The sequence below is a fragment of the Agelaius tricolor genome, unplaced genomic scaffold (genome assembly GCF_023055355.1).
Source record: "Agelaius tricolor isolate 1412-34295 unplaced genomic scaffold, bAgeTri1.0.p SCAF_20, whole genome shotgun sequence".
NCBI classification, from domain to species: domain Eukaryota; kingdom Metazoa; phylum Chordata; class Aves; order Passeriformes; family Icteridae; genus Agelaius; species Agelaius tricolor.
The window spans coordinates 1,029,621-1,047,045 of record NW_027269280.1 but is presented as its reverse complement, the minus strand read 5'-3'; the positions used below and the strand labels follow the sequence as shown (position 1 = coordinate 1,047,045).

The window sequence follows — 17,425 nt, the reverse complement described above, 5'->3', positions numbered from 1 at the left end:
TGGATCCACTCTGGGATGGGTTTGTGTTACTGATAGATCTGTGTTACTGATCTGTGTTACTGATGGATCTGTGTTATCTGTCCTGAGGACTGGATCCACTCTGGCATGGGTCTGTGTTACTGATGGGTCTGTGTTACTGATCTGTGTTACTGATGGGTCTGTGTTATCTGTCCTGAGGACTGGATCCACTCTGGATGGATCTGTGTTACTGATGGGTCTGTGTTACTGATCTGTGTTACTGATCTGTGTTACTGATGGACCTGTGTTACTGATGTGTCTGTGTTACTGATGGGTCTGTGTTACTGGTCTGTGTTACTAATCTGATGGATCTGTGTTATCTGTCCTGAGGACTGGATCCACTCTGGATGGATCTGTGTTACTGATGGGTCTGTGTTACTGATGGGTCTGTGTTACTGGTCTGTGTTACTAATCTGATGGATCTGTGTTATCTGTCCTGAGGACCAGATTCACTCCATGATCCTCTGTGTTACTGATCTGTGTTACTGGTCTGTGTTACTGATGGGCCTGTGTTGCCTGTCCTGAGGACTGGCTCCAGTCTGTGGTGTGGAGCTCTCAGCAGCACCCAGCCCCACCAGCACCCAGCCCTGGGTGCCTCTGAGAGCTGCAGGCTGCTCATTCTGAGGGGTGCAGCTGAAACCAGCTCGTGCAGGCAGTGCTGCCCTGCTCCCTGTGCCACAGTGGGAATGTTCCTCAGCTATCCCACCAGACTGAGTCATTTTGGGGGGGATCACTGGTGGAAAGGGCTCTTGGGGTTGTTCCTGCACGGATGTGAGCAAACCAAGCCTTTGCAGTGCTCAGGTTTGCCAGCCTGCAGGGCTGTGTTTGCCTCTGTGCTGCTGGAGCAGCTCTGGCTGCCCCTCCTGAGCCCCTGAGCAGCTCCTGGGATGGAGGTTTCCATTCTCAAGGCTGCTCTGACGTTGCCACAAAGCTGTAAATAATAGCATGGAAGAGCTCAGGTCTGATGCTTTAACTTTTAGCAGACTTAAACAGTCTAATTTGAAAAAATGAGTGTTGAGGGCCTTGAGACAGCTTCAGTTTTCCACTAGGTTACTGATTATTCAGGATTATGCAGCCAGGCATTGAAATCCTTCTTAGGAAGCCAAATGTTCCTGTAGCAGAGGATTTCCTTTGTGTGAGACCATGGTGCTTAATTGGGATCAAGGCTGGACAGCCACACAGAGTGTCTCTTTCAAAACCTGGAGAATTTAATAGAGGATAATTCCCTTTCTACAGAACACCTTGTTAAAAAGAAATCTTGGGAGAAATTCTATAGCAAGGACATGAATATCCAAAAGAGTGTGTGGAATTATCACAGCCTAATATTTCCTGTAAATGATGTGTTGGTCTGTGGTGAATCAGTGATTCTGGTGCTCCTTAGTGCAATGAGTGGCTGCTCCCAGAGCCTGACCTGATGAGCTCCAGGTGCCTTCCTGGTGTGCCAGAGTGATGGCACTGAGCTGAACACAGGGATGAAAAGTGCTGAACACCACTATTCTTTGCTGATTATCCTGTAATTTATTTTTTTTTTTTTCACTGAAATTGAGATTCCTTTAAGAGGCACTGGAAAAAGCTCTCTGCTCACAGAAGTGCTGTCATAAATATTTAAACATTTATGTAACCTTTGAATATGTTAGCAACATTTACGTTGGTATAACAGAAATGGGTAAATGGGTTTACAGACAAAAATGCAAGATTCTGAACCTGATGAATACAAGCAGGACATCCACTGTAACCTCATCTCCCCATTTCTGCTCAGTCCTAAAACCACACAGATACCTGGAAAATGGACTGATGCCTCCCAGTTTATCAGTCTCCATAAACCTGACAGGATTGACTGCACTGAAAACTTCTCTTTCTGTCCTTCTGAACTGGGCTGGTATCTCCAGAGGGGAAAAGCACTGGGAGAATAAACCAGCTTGGACTAGAGCAGACTCACAGAGGCAACCACTCATTTATTTTTAGGTTTTACAGTTGCCATTCTTTCCACTCCTGTGTGCCACAGGCACAAACCAGTGCCTTGAGTTCTCCATCCCTTGAAAGGCAGCCTTAGCTTGTGTTTGACATTTGTCTTTCTAAAACTGCCTGTAACTGAAGGGAGATTTCTCAGGAGTCTGTAGTGGGATTTAACCTGGCAAACCCAGTGTTCTCCAGAGGTGCCAGCAGCCCCTGGCTGGCTGTTTGTCCTTGTCACATCCTTTGTGGTGACCTCCAGCAGCTCCTGCTCCCTCCTTGCAGTCTGCAGTACAGAGTCAGGGTGGGATCAAAGCTCAATCTGAAATGGGGAAGTGCAGGGAGACCCAGGGGTTCTGCACTGGCCTGGTAACAGTTCCAGAAACGTCCTTTCCATTCACTGCAGCCCATCTGTGCTTGCCAGGGGTGAGGGACGTTCCCTCCCCGGATCAGAGTGCCACAGGTACCACCCAGGAGGGACTCTCTTCATCTCCAGGCAGCAGTTTTCTCTGGCAGCTCAATAAAATGTGATTTGTTGCAGAGAGAATCTGTCCAAGTCATCTGGAAAGGCAATGGCCTTTGTTACAAGGGGGCACAAAAATACAATGCCAGGAAAAAGACAAAGAGGAAGCCTCCAGGGAATTGTGCTTAGCCCTGGCTTTGCTGTCTGCTTCTTTATTTCAGTTTTAATCTGGAGAAAGAAGTTAGGAAAATAGAAAAAAGGGAAAAGTAGCTGAATGCAGCTTAATAATGAAAGAAACTGCTGAAATAGCATCAGAGAACTCTTTAAAATGCAAAACTTCTTGCTGATCTGCTAAGCAGGAAAGAAAAAACCCAATCACTTAAAGGTGGTGGCTGAGCAGGCTTTCCCTTCATCATTGCTCACTTCTTCTGATGGCAGAGATAAAAAGCACTTTCAGAGGGAGGATGTTTTCATAGTAAAAGCATAAATACTACAGGAGATGAGAGACACATCAGTGCTCACAGAGTCTCCAGCCACTGTTAGAAACTTTCTTGGCCTGGAGTGGGCAGGACCCAGAGCTCAGAGGTTGTCCCTGCACTGCTCCCTGTCCTTCCAGAATGCTGGCAAAAGCCTGGAGGAAAACAGAAAAGCACTTCTGTCTATCAAAAACTCTTCAACAAATGTATCTTTTTAATTAAAAAATAAATTGAGTTCTAATGTGACACAATTTTTTAAAAAAAATCTGCTTTCTATCCTTCCTCCATGGCTCCCTGTGCCATTGCCTTTGGCTGTCCTCACCAGCCCTGTGTTTCCATCCAGGAGAACAGATCCAAGCAGTGTAGCCAAGCCTGCCCTGAATAACTGCAGATCCAAGTTGTCTGAGTTGTCTGGGATGTTATTTCCTCCTTAGTTCTTTTAGATTGGACCAAACAGACGTTCTGAAACAGCCTGGTGTGAACTAAACCTGTTCCTGTATTGCCATTCAAGCTGATGGATGGCAAAATAGGCCATGGCATTCATGGTGCTGAAATGAAGGTGCTTCTGTCCCCTTCAGGGTTTTAAACCGGCCTCAGGTGGTCTGAGGGAGGAGCCTGAAGGGAGGGATGGCTCAGGGATTGCAGCAGTGATAGTGCTTCAGTCAACAGAGCTCTTGGAGCATGACCCTCTGAGGCAGCCAGGCACAGAAATGTTTGTGTTGTCTTCTCTGAAGTTTCTTTTTGCAATCTCATCATCAAATATTTTACCAGAATATGAGCAGTGCCTAAACCCAGGAGAGGATACAAATGTGGTGTGTGAGAGTGGGAGCAGTTCAGCTCCTGCATCTGTGGCCACAGAGGACATCCATCTGCTGGGTTAGTGTGGGGACACCAGCGCTGCCAGCTGATAATCCTCATTTGAATAAAATGGGGTTGGGAATGGGTGGAAGGGAGCAGATGATAACATAAATACATGCTCAGGTGGGAGATGCATTTCCACCATTACCAGCGCTCATTAGGGGTGATGAAATAGAATTCTGACAGGATGGGAGCAAGAGCAGGAGCTGGGATCTGCTGGCTTTGCTGTTAATTTCTGCAGACATACCAGCTCATTTAGTAATGTAACAGCTCCCACTGCTCACCACTTAATGTATGATTAATGTGCCACTGGATTTCCCCAGACATTTATGACACCTTTAGGAATAGAAATGACAATGACTTTATCACATGGAGTCACTTCATACTATCTGCATCTCTCTTAATGATTTATATATCCAGGAGTGATTTTATCACTAGTACTCAGTAACATAATAAATGAGAAAACTCAATGGTCTGTAAATTACAACACTGATTAAAGAAGTGATTACTGATATAACTCTTACATGGCTATGATAATGCTTGCTTATATTCCAGGACAGCATTTACATATTAATGATAAATCTACTGTAGTGTTTAGAAATACTTTACAGCTTTAATCAAAATGTAAACATTTACAAACAGATAATGTTTATTGCAGAGGAAATGACTTCTGTTACTCTTCAGTGGGTGAAATCTACTGCAGAGCCAGTGCTGAAAGCAGCATCACCCCTGGTGGAGGTCATGTTCAGGGCAGAGCTTTGACTGGCTGCTTGCCCCTGTGGAGCCCAGTCTGGCTTTGCTGGGTTCCTCTTGACCAAGCTGGGAAAAGCTTTGCTCATTAAGGATTCCCCAGCCCTGCCATCAGTTTGGAGCTCGCTGCACTGCAGAAAATCAGCTGCAGGCTTCATAAACAGCATGCAGCCCTTAGGCATCTCCAGCACGTTGTGTCCTGAGCCAGGGAGGGGTTTGTGTTCAGCTGCTCCCACTGTACCAGGCCATCATGAACATGCATGAAGAGAGGGGAGCCTCTGCTGTTTGTTCGGGGTTGAGCCGCCCGGGTGACACTTGCAGCTCATTTTGCCACAGTGATCACCTTTTCTCCACCTTCTGCCACAGTGATGACTTTTTCTCCTCCCCCTCTCAGGTTTCTGACAGGTGTGACTACGTTTTTGTCAACGGCAAGGAGATGAAAGGCAAGGTGAACGCTCTGGTGAACTTCACCTACCAGTACCTGAGTGCCCCCCTGCAGATGACGGTGTGGGTGCCACGCCTGCCCCTCCAGATCGACATTTCCGACACTGAGCTCAGCCAGATCAAAGGCTGGCGAGTCCCTGTGGTTTCCAACAAAAGGTGCGTTGGAGTCGCTGCATTTTTGGGTGCTTTGTAAAAGGAATGCTCCCAAAATGCTGCCTCTTCCCCTGAGGAGCAGCAGTACTGGTACAGCTTTGCACTGGGCATCTGCAGATACAATAAAGCTGGTAAAGCTGTGGGACTCCTGCTTCTGTGCATGTGTGTGTCTTGGGCAGCAAAACACAGTGGGGGACTCTGGTAAGGTGCCCTGGCAGAGGTGGTGTTGGGAGGTGGCAGCACGGGTGAAAAGGTGGCACAGGGCTGTTGTGTGGTCCTTCATCACGAGAGGTGGACATCCATAGTGCAGAAATCCAGAAATCCAGGCTGTGTTTGAGGGGCACTCTCCACTAGCACTCCAGTGTTAATTTTCAGTGATGTTTTGAGACCGTTTTGAGGCCGTTTCTCCATGCTGTGCTCTCTCCTGCCCCCAGGCCCACGCGGGACAGCGATGACGAGGACGAGGACGAGCGCAGGGGCAGGGGCTGCACCCTGCAGTACCAGCACGCCATGGTCAGGGTGCTCACCCAGTTTGTGGCCGAGGACTCGGGGCCCTGGGGACAGCTGAGCTACCTGCTGGGCTCAGACTGGCACTTTGACATCACTGACCTGGTCAGGGACTTCATGAAGCTGGAGGACCCGCACATTGCCAGGCTGCAGGAGGGCAGGATCCTGGTCGGCCGGGAAGTGGGGATGACCACCATGCAGGTACAGCCCTGGGCTGTGTGCCCCTCCTGCCATGCCCCAGCTCAGACATCTCTGGGGCTACACGTGGGAATCCTGACCAAACCAGTGCACAAAGGGGGACAGAGCTGATGTGTGTGGGTGTGAGGAAGGTGGGGAGGACAGCATGTGCATGAGCTGCTTCTCTGTAGTTCCTGAAGAGAGCAGCAGGGACCTTAGTTTCAGCTAAGGGAAGGATGTTTCACTGACTTGATGTTCCATCAGAAACAAAAAAAGCTGGAGGAACAGAATTTCCAGGCCAAGAAATGAAGGACAAATTCTAGGCTGGTAACATCCCTTTGGAGCAGTTGGGAGGTTTAATGAGCTCATCCACATGGGAAGACAGAGTAACAGAAGAGAATTTTAAATCCGCTCTCGTGGTGAAATAATGCAAATAACACAACTGGGACAGGACAGCTCCCAGTCTTGGATGGTTCTCAGCCATAACCTGTCCAGTCAGGTTTTCTGACCCTGCTAATGAAATCAGACTGCCTTTCCTGTGCTCTTCATTTCTGTGCTAAAGCTCTGGAGACAAGAAGGGACGATGACCTTAAGAAAGGTTTTATCAATTGATCAGCCTTTTCCTAAATTGATTCTTCTGTGTTTCTCCAAAGGTTTTGTCTCCTCTGTCTGACTCCATCCTGGCAGAGAAGACAGTGACTGTGCTGGATGACAAAGTGACCATCACAGACCTTGGGGTGCAGCTGGTGTCTGGGCTTTCTCTCTTCCTGCAGCCCAGTGCAGCCACCAGCAGGGCCATTGTGGCCACAGCCGTTGCCCAGGAGCTGCTGCACACTCCCAAGCAGGTAAAGTGCCCTCTGAATTCACTGGGTTTGCCCTCTGGGATGGGGCAGGACTTTATCAGTGTAAAGTGCAGATGAGAATTCATGGCCAGTGTAGAATTTTGATTTCAGGTGTAATCCATGTCCATGTTAATGGCTTTTCCCTACAGATCTCTGGCACTGCCTTGCCTTTTCTTCCCTTCAATAGGGACTTCAGTCTGCAGTAAAGTTCTAAGTGCACTGAAGTTTATGCTGTTTACAGTTTCAATACTTTCTGTACCTAATGAACCTGTGTTGTTTTCACTGCACAGGCAGTCTTTGGACAGTGATCCTGCTCTGCTTGATTTCCCATTCTGGAGAGCACAGAGCTCTGTGTGTCACAATTTAATATCTTCAAGAGCTGTAAAAGGCAGAAGATGGCCACATCCATTTCTTTTCCCTCCTGGAACCATGACACACTGCCAGGCTCATCTCTCCTTTTGTTTTTCATGTGGATTTTGGGGAATTCATCATCGAGTTCATGTGCTGATCTTATTTAGGCCAGCAAATTCCCATCTCTCCAAAGGGGGTCTTTCAAACAGCTTGTCTCAGGTCACAACCTCTGTGGACAAGAAGACTGGAGAACACCACCAGATCAAGGCCAACAGTCACTTTGGCCCAGAATAAACCCAAGGGCCAGCACTGGAACGTGCTTCTTTGGTCAGTTGATTTGAGGGCTGGGACTGGGGACCATGCAATTAAATCTGTCCACAGCTACTCCATTTTTCCTCTCACATAGATAGGGAGAGATCTCAAGTCAATTTTTATGGCCCATTTTCATGATTATTGCTACCTAATTTTCTGGAACATAAAAATAATCAAGTTTGTTTTATAACTTAGTGACAGGGAAATGTCCAAACTAGAAGGACACAGTGCCCATCTGTTCCATTTGTTGCATCCTGTAAACATAAGGATCTTATGTAATTAACCCATTTATACCCTTCTTCAGGGCTTAGAAACCATATCTGGCATACTGTCTTCAGACAAAGACTGTGAAAACAAAAACTGGAGCCCTCCTGACCCAGTCCTGTGCTGTGGGACAGAGCAGCACCAGTCCTGCAGCAGCCCTGGAAGAATTGAGGCTCTGATTGCAGAGAGAAGGGCCTGTGGATCTGGAGAGGCTGCCCAGTGCCACTGTCAGCCTCTCAGGTTTATGGATGGTCTGTCCTGAGTGTGCAGAGACATTTGTCAGCATCAGGTTAAGGAGATGATGCCAGGGGTGCCCCCTGTGCCACCTCCTGTGTCTATGGCGTGGCAATGTGGTGTGACATGTCACTGCATGTCACTGCAGCTGGCACGTTAGGAAGTCATACAGAACAGTCAAAACATGTGAACATTGTTTGGGTTTAAATCATTTCTCCCAGCATCTGAGTTCTGAAGTAATTTTGGTGAAATGTGTGGTTTAAGCTGCTGCTGCTCTGCAGGACTGTCTCAGGTTGCTGAGGGTGGCTCATTTCTGATGCACAAGTCAGGCCCTGGTTCTGAGCAGGGCATCTCCATCACCAAAAGCAAGACAGGAATAGATTTCACACTGGGAAATAAGTGGAAGGAAATGCTGTAGGAGTGACCTATAGAGTCACAGACATCTTTTCCTTTCATTGCAGCTTGAATGAAGGATGTAACATTTAAGTCACTTTGCCTTAGAAAAATGAATGCAAATGTGGGAATGTTTGTGGCTAAATTTTGCAAGAAGTGACTCATGATTTGGAGTGCATCAGCTGAGATCCTGACTGAGCTGGAATTCTGAAGGCAAATGCTGAGTGTTTTCTGAAAATCAAGCCCTTTTGAAAGAGGGTTTTTTCCAAGGAGACAGCCCAGGACTAAGCCTGTACTTGAACATTGTGAGGACTTCATTATTTAAGTGTGTCTTTTCCTCTCAAGCAAATTTATAAAAAGGCCCAAATAACTCATGCAACCTTACTGATGCAACTGGAAAACAAAATGCAGAACTTTTGCTGTGGCTTTCTTTCAGTGACCATAAGGAGTGGATTACCTCAGTTCTAATGACCACACCTTGTCTGCACACACAGCACAAAGCAGCCAAAGCACAAGTCCTGAAAAGTTGGCAGTTTCTCCATAAATACAAAGCACTCTAAAGAGGATAAGCCAATTTTTTTTCACCTTGGATGCTTTAAGTTAGATACCTTTATCTATAGCTGAGCAACTAATTACCTGCTGTGACAAGGTGACCTTGAGGGATGCTGAGCCCATGTATTATTTTTTAATCAATAGGGAGCTCATTGGCACTGAAAAGTGGATCAGTGATTTAGGTGCCTAAAAATAGACACAGGTTGACCAACTTCTGAATATCAAAGATGAAGTGTCTTCTGGAAATTCGGAAACTCTAGCTGTGAGTAATCTATTTCTGGAGGCCATCTGCTCAGGTAGGAAGGCTGCTCCATTTGGCTTGCTGATGGTTGTTAAATCAGCATTGTCATCCTAAAGGCTTCTCCAAAATGTAAACAAAAGGAAACCTACAGTGTTTAAATGTTTTCTGATCTAAGTGAGCTTCAAGGACTCTCAAAGCTCATCTGGCTCTGCAGGGGAACTCACAGTCATACCCAGCTTTTCTGTCACTGCAGGGTACTGCATGGGGGCTGATGAACTGAAATGGGTCAGTGAAGAAAGAAGAAAAAGACCTTTAATAAACAGTTCTGTGCATTGAAGTGTCTCTCAGTGCTGCTGGGGAGCTGCAGACACTTTCCCAGGGATAAAGAGCAGTGTTGGTGCTTTCTCAGAGCCAAGGTCTGGTGTTCCCCAAATTGTATTTATATCTTATAACAGATATTAGCAGTATTGTTGTGGTGTGGGTTCATTGCCCCATCCTGGCAGTGGAAGTTACACCCAAATTGTGTTTATATCTTATAACAGATACTAGCAGTATTGTTGTGGTGTGGGCTCATTGCCCCATCCTGGCAGTGGAAGTTACACCCAAATTGTATTTATATCTTATAACAGATACTAGCAGTATTGTTGTGGTGTGGGCTCATTGCCCCATCCTGGCAGTGGAAGTTACACCCAAATTGTGTTTATATCTACTTTAAGCTGACAGACCAATGGAGTGGCTCACAGGAATGACAGAGGAATTCAGCAGCATGGGAAAGGGAGAAGGGATGCATTGTTGGATAAGAATCTGAATTCTTCCCTTCGAGCAAATTCCCACTGGAAAGGAATGTCACATGAGCAGATTGGACAAAAAGGAGAGAGAGGAACCCACAGTGGGGGCAGGCATGGTTTGAATTAAGATCTGAGTCTTGGCTGCTTTCATTTCCACATCATTACGATCAAGCCCAATTTTTACTACACAAGACACAGGCTTAAAAATAAATGCACATGTAATACTTTGATATTTCATGTGATAAAATTGCCAGGGAAATCCATTCCAGCACTGAAGTCCCCAGACAGAGCAATCAGAGCTGGTCTAGCAGAAGCTGCTGAGAACAATATTCCTTTGCCTTTATTGAGGGAGGGATGTATTTGTTTTCTGCAGAGCCAACCATTTCTTCCCTCTGATGTCCTGCCTCACTCCAGGACCCTTGCAGCTGACCCCAGCAATTGAGGGCTTATTCACAAATACTTTTTATTTGTGCTGTAGTGAATGGAGACCATTAAAAGGCCACTTTATTCTGAGCATGGAATAAAATCAAATATCCTGATCTGTGTTTCTAAGCAGCAGAATTCTCTAAAATGCAACCAGTTTATGCAAGAAGATTTTATCAAATGGTATCTTTGCACTGATAAGCCACAGTGTAATTCAAGGCCAGGAATGGTGGTGGAACTGCCACAGATCAAGAGCTGAAAATACACCTGGGATGGGGGAAGAGAGCAGCAGAGGCACAAGGGAAAGGCTGGACAAAAGATGTCTTGATGAAGTGTTTTATGTGCTTAAGGAAAGCCTGGTGGTAATCAACAGTGGCTGTGGGAAGCAGTTTCATCATCTCTGGGCTGGATTTTGCTGTCATTAGCATGGCCTGATGAGCATCCTCTGACCCCACAGCACAGTCAGCCCTGAGATCCTCCTGCTCTGGGGGGAGCACTGGCACTGGTGTGTCCCTGTGGTCACTCTGTGTGTGTCAGAGAGGAAAAGTGAGGGAAATAAAGGCTGGAAAGCAAGAGAATCCCTCCCACCCTTTGTTTGTGCTTGGTAATTAAAGAGCACAAGCATTTGTCACCTCAGTGTTGAGGGCAGGAGACGAGGGGCAGCAGCTTGGCAGGTGAGAAGGCTCCAATCCATCTTCATCTTCTGAGAGTAACTGGAGGACCTTGTCAGAGATTTGGAGGGGATTTATTGATGTGGTACACAGGATTTGCAGAAACAGCTCCTTGAAGGACATGGCACTAAATCATTTCCTTTTTCTCTCTTCTTTTCTTTTTAGCTTCTCAGAATTTATAATCATTTGGGAAATTCACTTCCTTGCCCTGCCTTTGGCTTTCCTTTAATGATGTGAATGAGAGGAAATGATCTCTTGCCAAATAGAATATTTGGTCTGATACAACATATTTTGGCAGGATTTTTAACTCTCTCCCTCTTTCTCTCATTTGTTTTCTTTCCCTTTTAATTAATGTTGTCCATAGTATGGGCATGACAATGTTGTTTTGTGAAAAAAATTGGTTCCTCCTATAAAGAAACGTTCTCCTGGAAATAAAAAATGTCAATGCTGGTGGAAAATAATGGCTAAGCCAGTGCATGCCTCTGTTACCTACAGTAAATCACAAAGTGTGCCTGCAAATTTCAGCTGACTGCCATCCCATTTTTCTCTGTCTCTGCTTCATAAAACCAGGAATGCAGATTTGTAGAGCAGTGGCATAAAGAATAAAAGTTGCTTTGAAGTTGGTGGCAACTTTGTCCGAATGCACGGAGGGTTCAGCGAGGTGAGTCCCGTGGTGGGGCTGTGGAGCTGGGCCTGTTCCCAGCTGGGCAGGGGCACAGCTGCCATCATTCCCAGCCCCACCTGAGCAAAATCCTGCAGGAATTTATTTTCTCAGCCTGCTCTCCAGAGGAGGGCACACAGGCAGGCAGTGGTGATGTGCTGGAAGTGATGCTGCTGTTTTCCCTGGCACGGGCTGCTGCAAAGTCCGTGTGCCTTCCCCATGGCACATGGGGCTGACCTTTGTTTTGGGGAGAGGGGAGGCAGCAGGATGCTGAACTGCCTGAGGAGGTGAATCCCTTTCTCTCTGCACATATCCATTAAAAAACCCCTTTGCTTTCCTCTGGCCGGGGTTGCTCTGCTATAGATTTCTGTGATGGAAATTCGAGCTGTGCCCTGCAGCTTTGTGTTTGTTCACTCATTTCAGGGTTGTTTCTCTAATGAAGGATCAGATGTTTTAATTTCCTTATGCAGTTCACCCTTCCCAGCTTCTGAGCTACCCTGGCTCCGTTTCAGCACTTTGAAGTAAATTTGAATCACCAAGAACTTTGCCTTCTTTCCTGTTGTGCCACAACTTATTTTTCTTCTTTCAGTCCCTCAAGTACTTGCTGATAGTGCTTTGGAAATCAAATATTCAGTATGGCCCAACCTTCTGCCCAGCTAAATGCCCCTTGCTGTTCTCATTGAAAAGCTCTAAATTCAACTGGAAGGGTAGCAATTCTCTTTGTTTATAACCATAGCATAACAAATTGCAGCCAATTGAAAAGCATATTAAGTTGTAGATTTGTATTATGAGTGGACATTAACAGGGTGGCAATGTTTTTCCCCAGTGCTGGTTTTCCAGCCCAGTTGTTCTGGTGTACCCAAGTGTGAAGTTATTAGAGCCATTTGTGGTTGAAGTGTGGGAAGGAGAGAACTTCACTTCTGTGGGAAGTTGCACTCTGGCAATCTGCCTGGCCGTCTGCTGGCTACGCAGGCAAGGCACAGAACAAATGAAAAATTAAAGAAATGCCCTGCAAAGAAAGCTATTGAGATGGGAAGTAAATATCTGTGTCATCTGGATGGGATTTCACAGGGCAGAGAGCTGACCTCTGGCTTTGTGTTTGCTTCTAATGATGACTTCTGACAGTGCTACCTGCAGAGCACAAAGACAGACCAATTAAATCCAGGCCATTTGTATTTTTATTGCAGACATCATGCCAGAATCCCCGTCCTCCTCTTCTTGACACAGAAATTTGGTGGACTTTTTAATTATCTCAAGGATAAAGTGTGTTTTGCTTGAAACAAACCTTTCTCCAGCAAAATGGCAATTGTTCTGTGAGGTTTTTTCTCTCAGATGAATCTTGTGCTCCAGCCATTTCCAAGATCCTGCAGTAGCTCCGTACTCCTGCTAAGATCCTTATGCCTTAATTTGACAGCTCCTCATGGCACCTGTGCATGTGTTACATGAGGGAAATAAGTGTTCTGTCAAGTGCCTCTGGTAATTTCTGTGATTTGCCTCTTTTGGCTTTTGTACCACAGGAATGACTTTCCTTACAGAGCTTGTAAAATTGTACCTTGCTAATGGGCACTTGGGTAATAAAGACATCTCATATCAATTATTTTCTACGTCCTTGTGCAAAACATTTGCAGGGAGAGTAACAGTGGAACCTTTGGTGACGAATGTGGCCAGTTTTGTGCCCCATCAGTCGAGGCTTGGTTTGTTTTCAAACAGTGCAGAGTCCCAGTTCCTCCAGCTGGGAGATGGATGGGCTGCAGCAGACTGGGCTGATTTGTGCTGGTGTTCACAGGGGTCCCAGGATGAGGGGAGAGATGAGAATCTTGACTCCATGTTTCAGGAGGCTGATTTATTATTTTATTATATATATTCTATTATATTAAAAGAAAATGATATGTTAAAAGTATACTAAAAGAATAGAAGGATTTCCTCAGAAGGCTAGCAAAGAAAGGAATGAATGATAATAAAATCTTGTGACTGACCAGAGTCCCACCACAGCTGGACCTGTGATTGGTCATCAAGTAGGAACAACTCACATGGACCAATCAAAGATGCACCTTTTGCATTCCACAGCAGCAGATAATTATTGTTTGCATTTTGTTTCTGAGGCCTCTCAGCTTCTCAGGAGAAAAAATCCCGTCAAAAGGATTTTTTCATAAAATATGTCTGTGACAGAGGCCTGTGTTTAACCATGTCCCTGTCCCTCAGGAGGCTGTGTGTGACCATGTCCCTGTCCTTGCAGGAAGCTGTGTGTAACCATGTCCCTGTAGGAAGCTGTGTGTAACCATGTCCCTGTCCTTGCAGGAAGCTATGTGTGACCATGTCAGAAGCTGTGTGTAACCATGTCCCTGTAGGAAGCTGTGTTTGACCATGTCCCTGTCCCTGCAGGAGGCTGTGTGTGACCATGTCAGAAGCTGTGTGTAACCATGTCCCTGTCCCTGCAGGAAGCTGTGTTTGACCATGTCCCTGTCCCTCAGGAGGCTGTGTGTGACCATGTCAGAAGCTGTGTGTAACCATGTCCCTGTCCTTGCAGGAAGCCGTGGTGAGCACCTGGATCCAGTTCAGTGACAGCTCCGTCACTCCTCTGGACATCTACGACCCCAAGGACTTCTGGCTGTCAGCGGTGTCTCTGGACGAGGCCGTGGTCTCGGTGCACCAGAGCCCTGCCCTGAGGTGGCCCGTGGTGGCGGCAGAGGGCGAGGGCCAGGGCGCGCTGGTCAAGGTGGACATGATGATCTCTGAGGCGTGCCAGAAGTCCAAGAGGAAGAGCGTGCTGGCCGTGGGCAGCGGCAGCATCAGGGTGAAGTTCGGGCAGAACGACGCGGACGCGGAGGCGGGCGGCGACTACGACGCCGACGAGATCGAGAACCGCGCCAGCGACCGGCGCCACAAGGGCCCGGAGCCGGGGCACGACGGGCGCTACCACGGCGGCTCCTCGGCCGACAGGGACCCCGAGGGGCCCCTCAGGAAGGCCAGCACCACGGCCAAGTCCGTGCTCAAAAACAAAGTCATCAAAAACAACCGCCTGGACGGCGGCAAGCTGTCGGACGACAGCCAGCTGCAGAACATCCCCATTGACTTCACCAACTTCCCCGCCCAGGTGGACCTGCCCAAAGGAGGTGCTGGCATGGAGGACAACGACCTGGTGCAGACACCCCGGGGGCTCAGCGACCTGGAGATCGGCATGTACGCCCTGCTGGGCGTCTTCTGCCTGGCCATCCTGGTGTTCCTCATCAACTGTGCAACATTTGCACTCAAGTACCGCCACAAGCAGGTGCTGGTGGAAGGACAGAGCACCATGACGCACTCCCACGACTGGGTGTGGCTGGGCAACGAGGCCGAGCTGCTGGAGAACGCGGCGGACGCGTCGCCCCAGCAGGACGAGCACACCACCATCATCGACCGGGGCTCGGGCGCCGAGGAGAGCAACCAGCTGCTGAACGGCAGCGCCCAGAAGAACACTCAGAGCCAGCTGCACAGGGCTGCAGACCCGGGGGGGAGGCTGGGCAAGGAGCACAAGGTGGAGCCTTTGCACTCGCCCACGTCCAAGAGGAAGCGGGTGAAGTTCACCACGTTCACCACCATCCCGCCCGACGACGGCTGCCCCACCGTCAACTCCATCCTCGGCAGCAATGACGATGACATTAAGTGGGTGTGCCAGGACATGGACCTGGGCGACTCCAAAGAGATCAGAAACTACGTGGGGAAGTTCAAAGACAAAGCGTAGCTCCCTGCTGGGGTGTTTTTTTTTGGGTTTGACCACACCTTGATGCCTTCAGTTCTACAGTATATATTGGGATGAAGGGGAGGGGAAGGGATCGCCAGGAGAAGAAACAATGAGGCAGTTTTTATAATCAGGGAAAGAAATTTGCCAAACTGTCCGTGGTTTGTTTTTGTTTTTCGCTTCGTTTTGTTGGGGTTTTGTTGTTTGTTTATTTTTTTTTCCCGCAGTGGTTATTCTGCTACTCATGGATTTAGGAAGTGGAATACAAAAGGAAAGGAACAAGGAAATGGTATGACCAATTTGAGGAACTCGGCAAGATGAGGTTGTGAAAATTCATTTTATGGGTCATACAAATAATAACGATAGTAATATTTCACAGTACCAAAAATATCTGTAAAAAGAAATGAGAGAATATAAGAGCATGAAAAGAATAAGCAAGAGGCAAACAATAACTTGTTCTGGTTGCAATAAAACATCACAGTTATGGACATGTGACCCACAAGGAGAATTTTTATATTGGTACTCAAGCCATTTCTTTTCATTCCTTCATTTGAAATGAAGATGTGTCTTTGGCATTACATGTGAAGGAGGAAGAAATTACCTGGTATTTGCATTTTTACTTTTCCATTTGTCTTGTAAATTGAAACAGAATCATTTTCCCTCTTGTATTTTTTCTTTTAAATATCTTGAAAACAGGAAAATTTAAAATTCAATAAGTTCACAGTGGGACAAGAACATTCTGTTTCTAAGGTAGCTGTAAGCAGTCTCCTGTCATTTAAAGAATTCAGGGGATAAGTATTGACTAATAATTTCCACGTGGTGTCTCTTCTGAAAGCCTGAGCCTCCATTTCACCCTGGCTAGAAAGATGTTCTGTTTGGAAGAATTTTCATTTTCCTTTCAGGCTGGGGTTGTTTGTTTAGTTGCTCGTTTTAAATTTCCACAACCAAAGTTCCTGTGTTTCACCAAGGGAAGGAGGTGCTGTTTTCTGGTAGCTTTTAGAAGTACCAAGCAAAGGGAGTTGCCCCTCTGGTGCATTGTAAATGTTCCTGGAACTGAGACCACCACAGGCCAAATATGCACAGCCTGGAGTTGGGTTGTTTTGGGTTGTTTTTTTGCCAGGTTCATGAATTCATAATTTTGTGCTGCAATTTTCTGTTTATTCTGGTGTCCCCAGCTCTCATCAAGCTCTGAAAGCAAGAAGAGCAATGGACAGAAGGATCCTGATTGCCCCAAACATTTATTCCCTTGTTCTGGGAGAGCTGGCCTCTGGGCACACTCTTGGGAGGGAGGGAGGGAAATGTTGCTGAAGCAAGAACAAGAAATATCTGGAGCTGTTTTATAGATTTATTTTTTTTTTTTGCCATTGGACCAGCAAAGACTGAAAAGTTTCGACCAGATTGTAAATCTGAATTTTGAACAAACAAATACCAAGGCAGTAATAAATCAGAAGCAAATACAAAATAGAGATTTAATAAATACAAAATAGAGATTGAATTTGTGGCGTGAACTGGCAGAACTGCGCTGGCTCAGTGCCAGTTCACATTCATGGAGGGCACAGATCAGAATCCATTCAAAGAGGAACCTGGTGTCCTCCCAAGCCTCTCCTCACTGGAAGGAGGAGGCAGAGCCAGCCTTTGGAAGCAGTATTATGTTAGCCAGAAGCACTTGCATCGTCCTGTCTTCGCCATCAATTTCCTTGGTTTGGGTTTTTTAATTACTAAACTCTGTAGTTTGTTTTTTTTTTTCACTTGGACAAAGTCAATCCTGCCACCCAATAACATAGATGGACGTTTTAACAAGGTATGCCTAGTATGCATTGTAGACTGAAAGAATGTAATATTTATTTATACATGTTATATGGATTGTAATTAAAATGCTTTACACGGCTTGACAAATTAACCTCTCTTTGCTCAGGGGGTGCTCCTCTGTCCTTTCTGTGCAGTGCTGCATCCCCTGCCCTGGATTTCTGCCCCTTTCTGGAGGGAGGACAGAGACGTGTGGGAGCTTTTCCCTGCTCTGAGCCTTCCTCTCTGAGCCGGGTGATGATGATGGATGGCAGGAGCAGCTCAGCCAGGCACAGGGCAGGGCAGTGCCACAATCCATCTTCCTCAGTGCCTGCCTCCACCAGCACCAGCAGCTCCAGGACTCTGCTGCTGGCATGGGCAACCCCTGGAA

The 17,425-nt window shown here is 46.8% G+C and overlaps 1 protein-coding gene across 2 annotated transcripts in view; it reads left to right on the top strand.

The window, feature by feature from the left end:
- TMEM132C (transmembrane protein 132C) overlaps positions 1–17,149 on the top strand; it is a 172,961-nt gene extending 155,812 nt beyond the window's left edge. For both annotated transcript variants that reach the window (XM_071444942.1, XM_071444943.1), the window contains 4 exons: positions 4,913–5,118; positions 5,550–5,823; positions 6,453–6,644; positions 14,059–17,149. In XM_071444942.1, coding sequence (XP_071301043.1) covers positions 4,913–5,118; positions 5,550–5,823; positions 6,453–6,644; positions 14,059–15,252 — 1,866 coding nt within the window. In that variant the 3' untranslated portion in view covers positions 15,253–17,149. The remainder of the gene's footprint in view (positions 1–4,912; positions 5,119–5,549; positions 5,824–6,452; positions 6,645–14,058) is intronic.
- Positions 17,150–17,425: the final 276 nt, after the last annotated feature.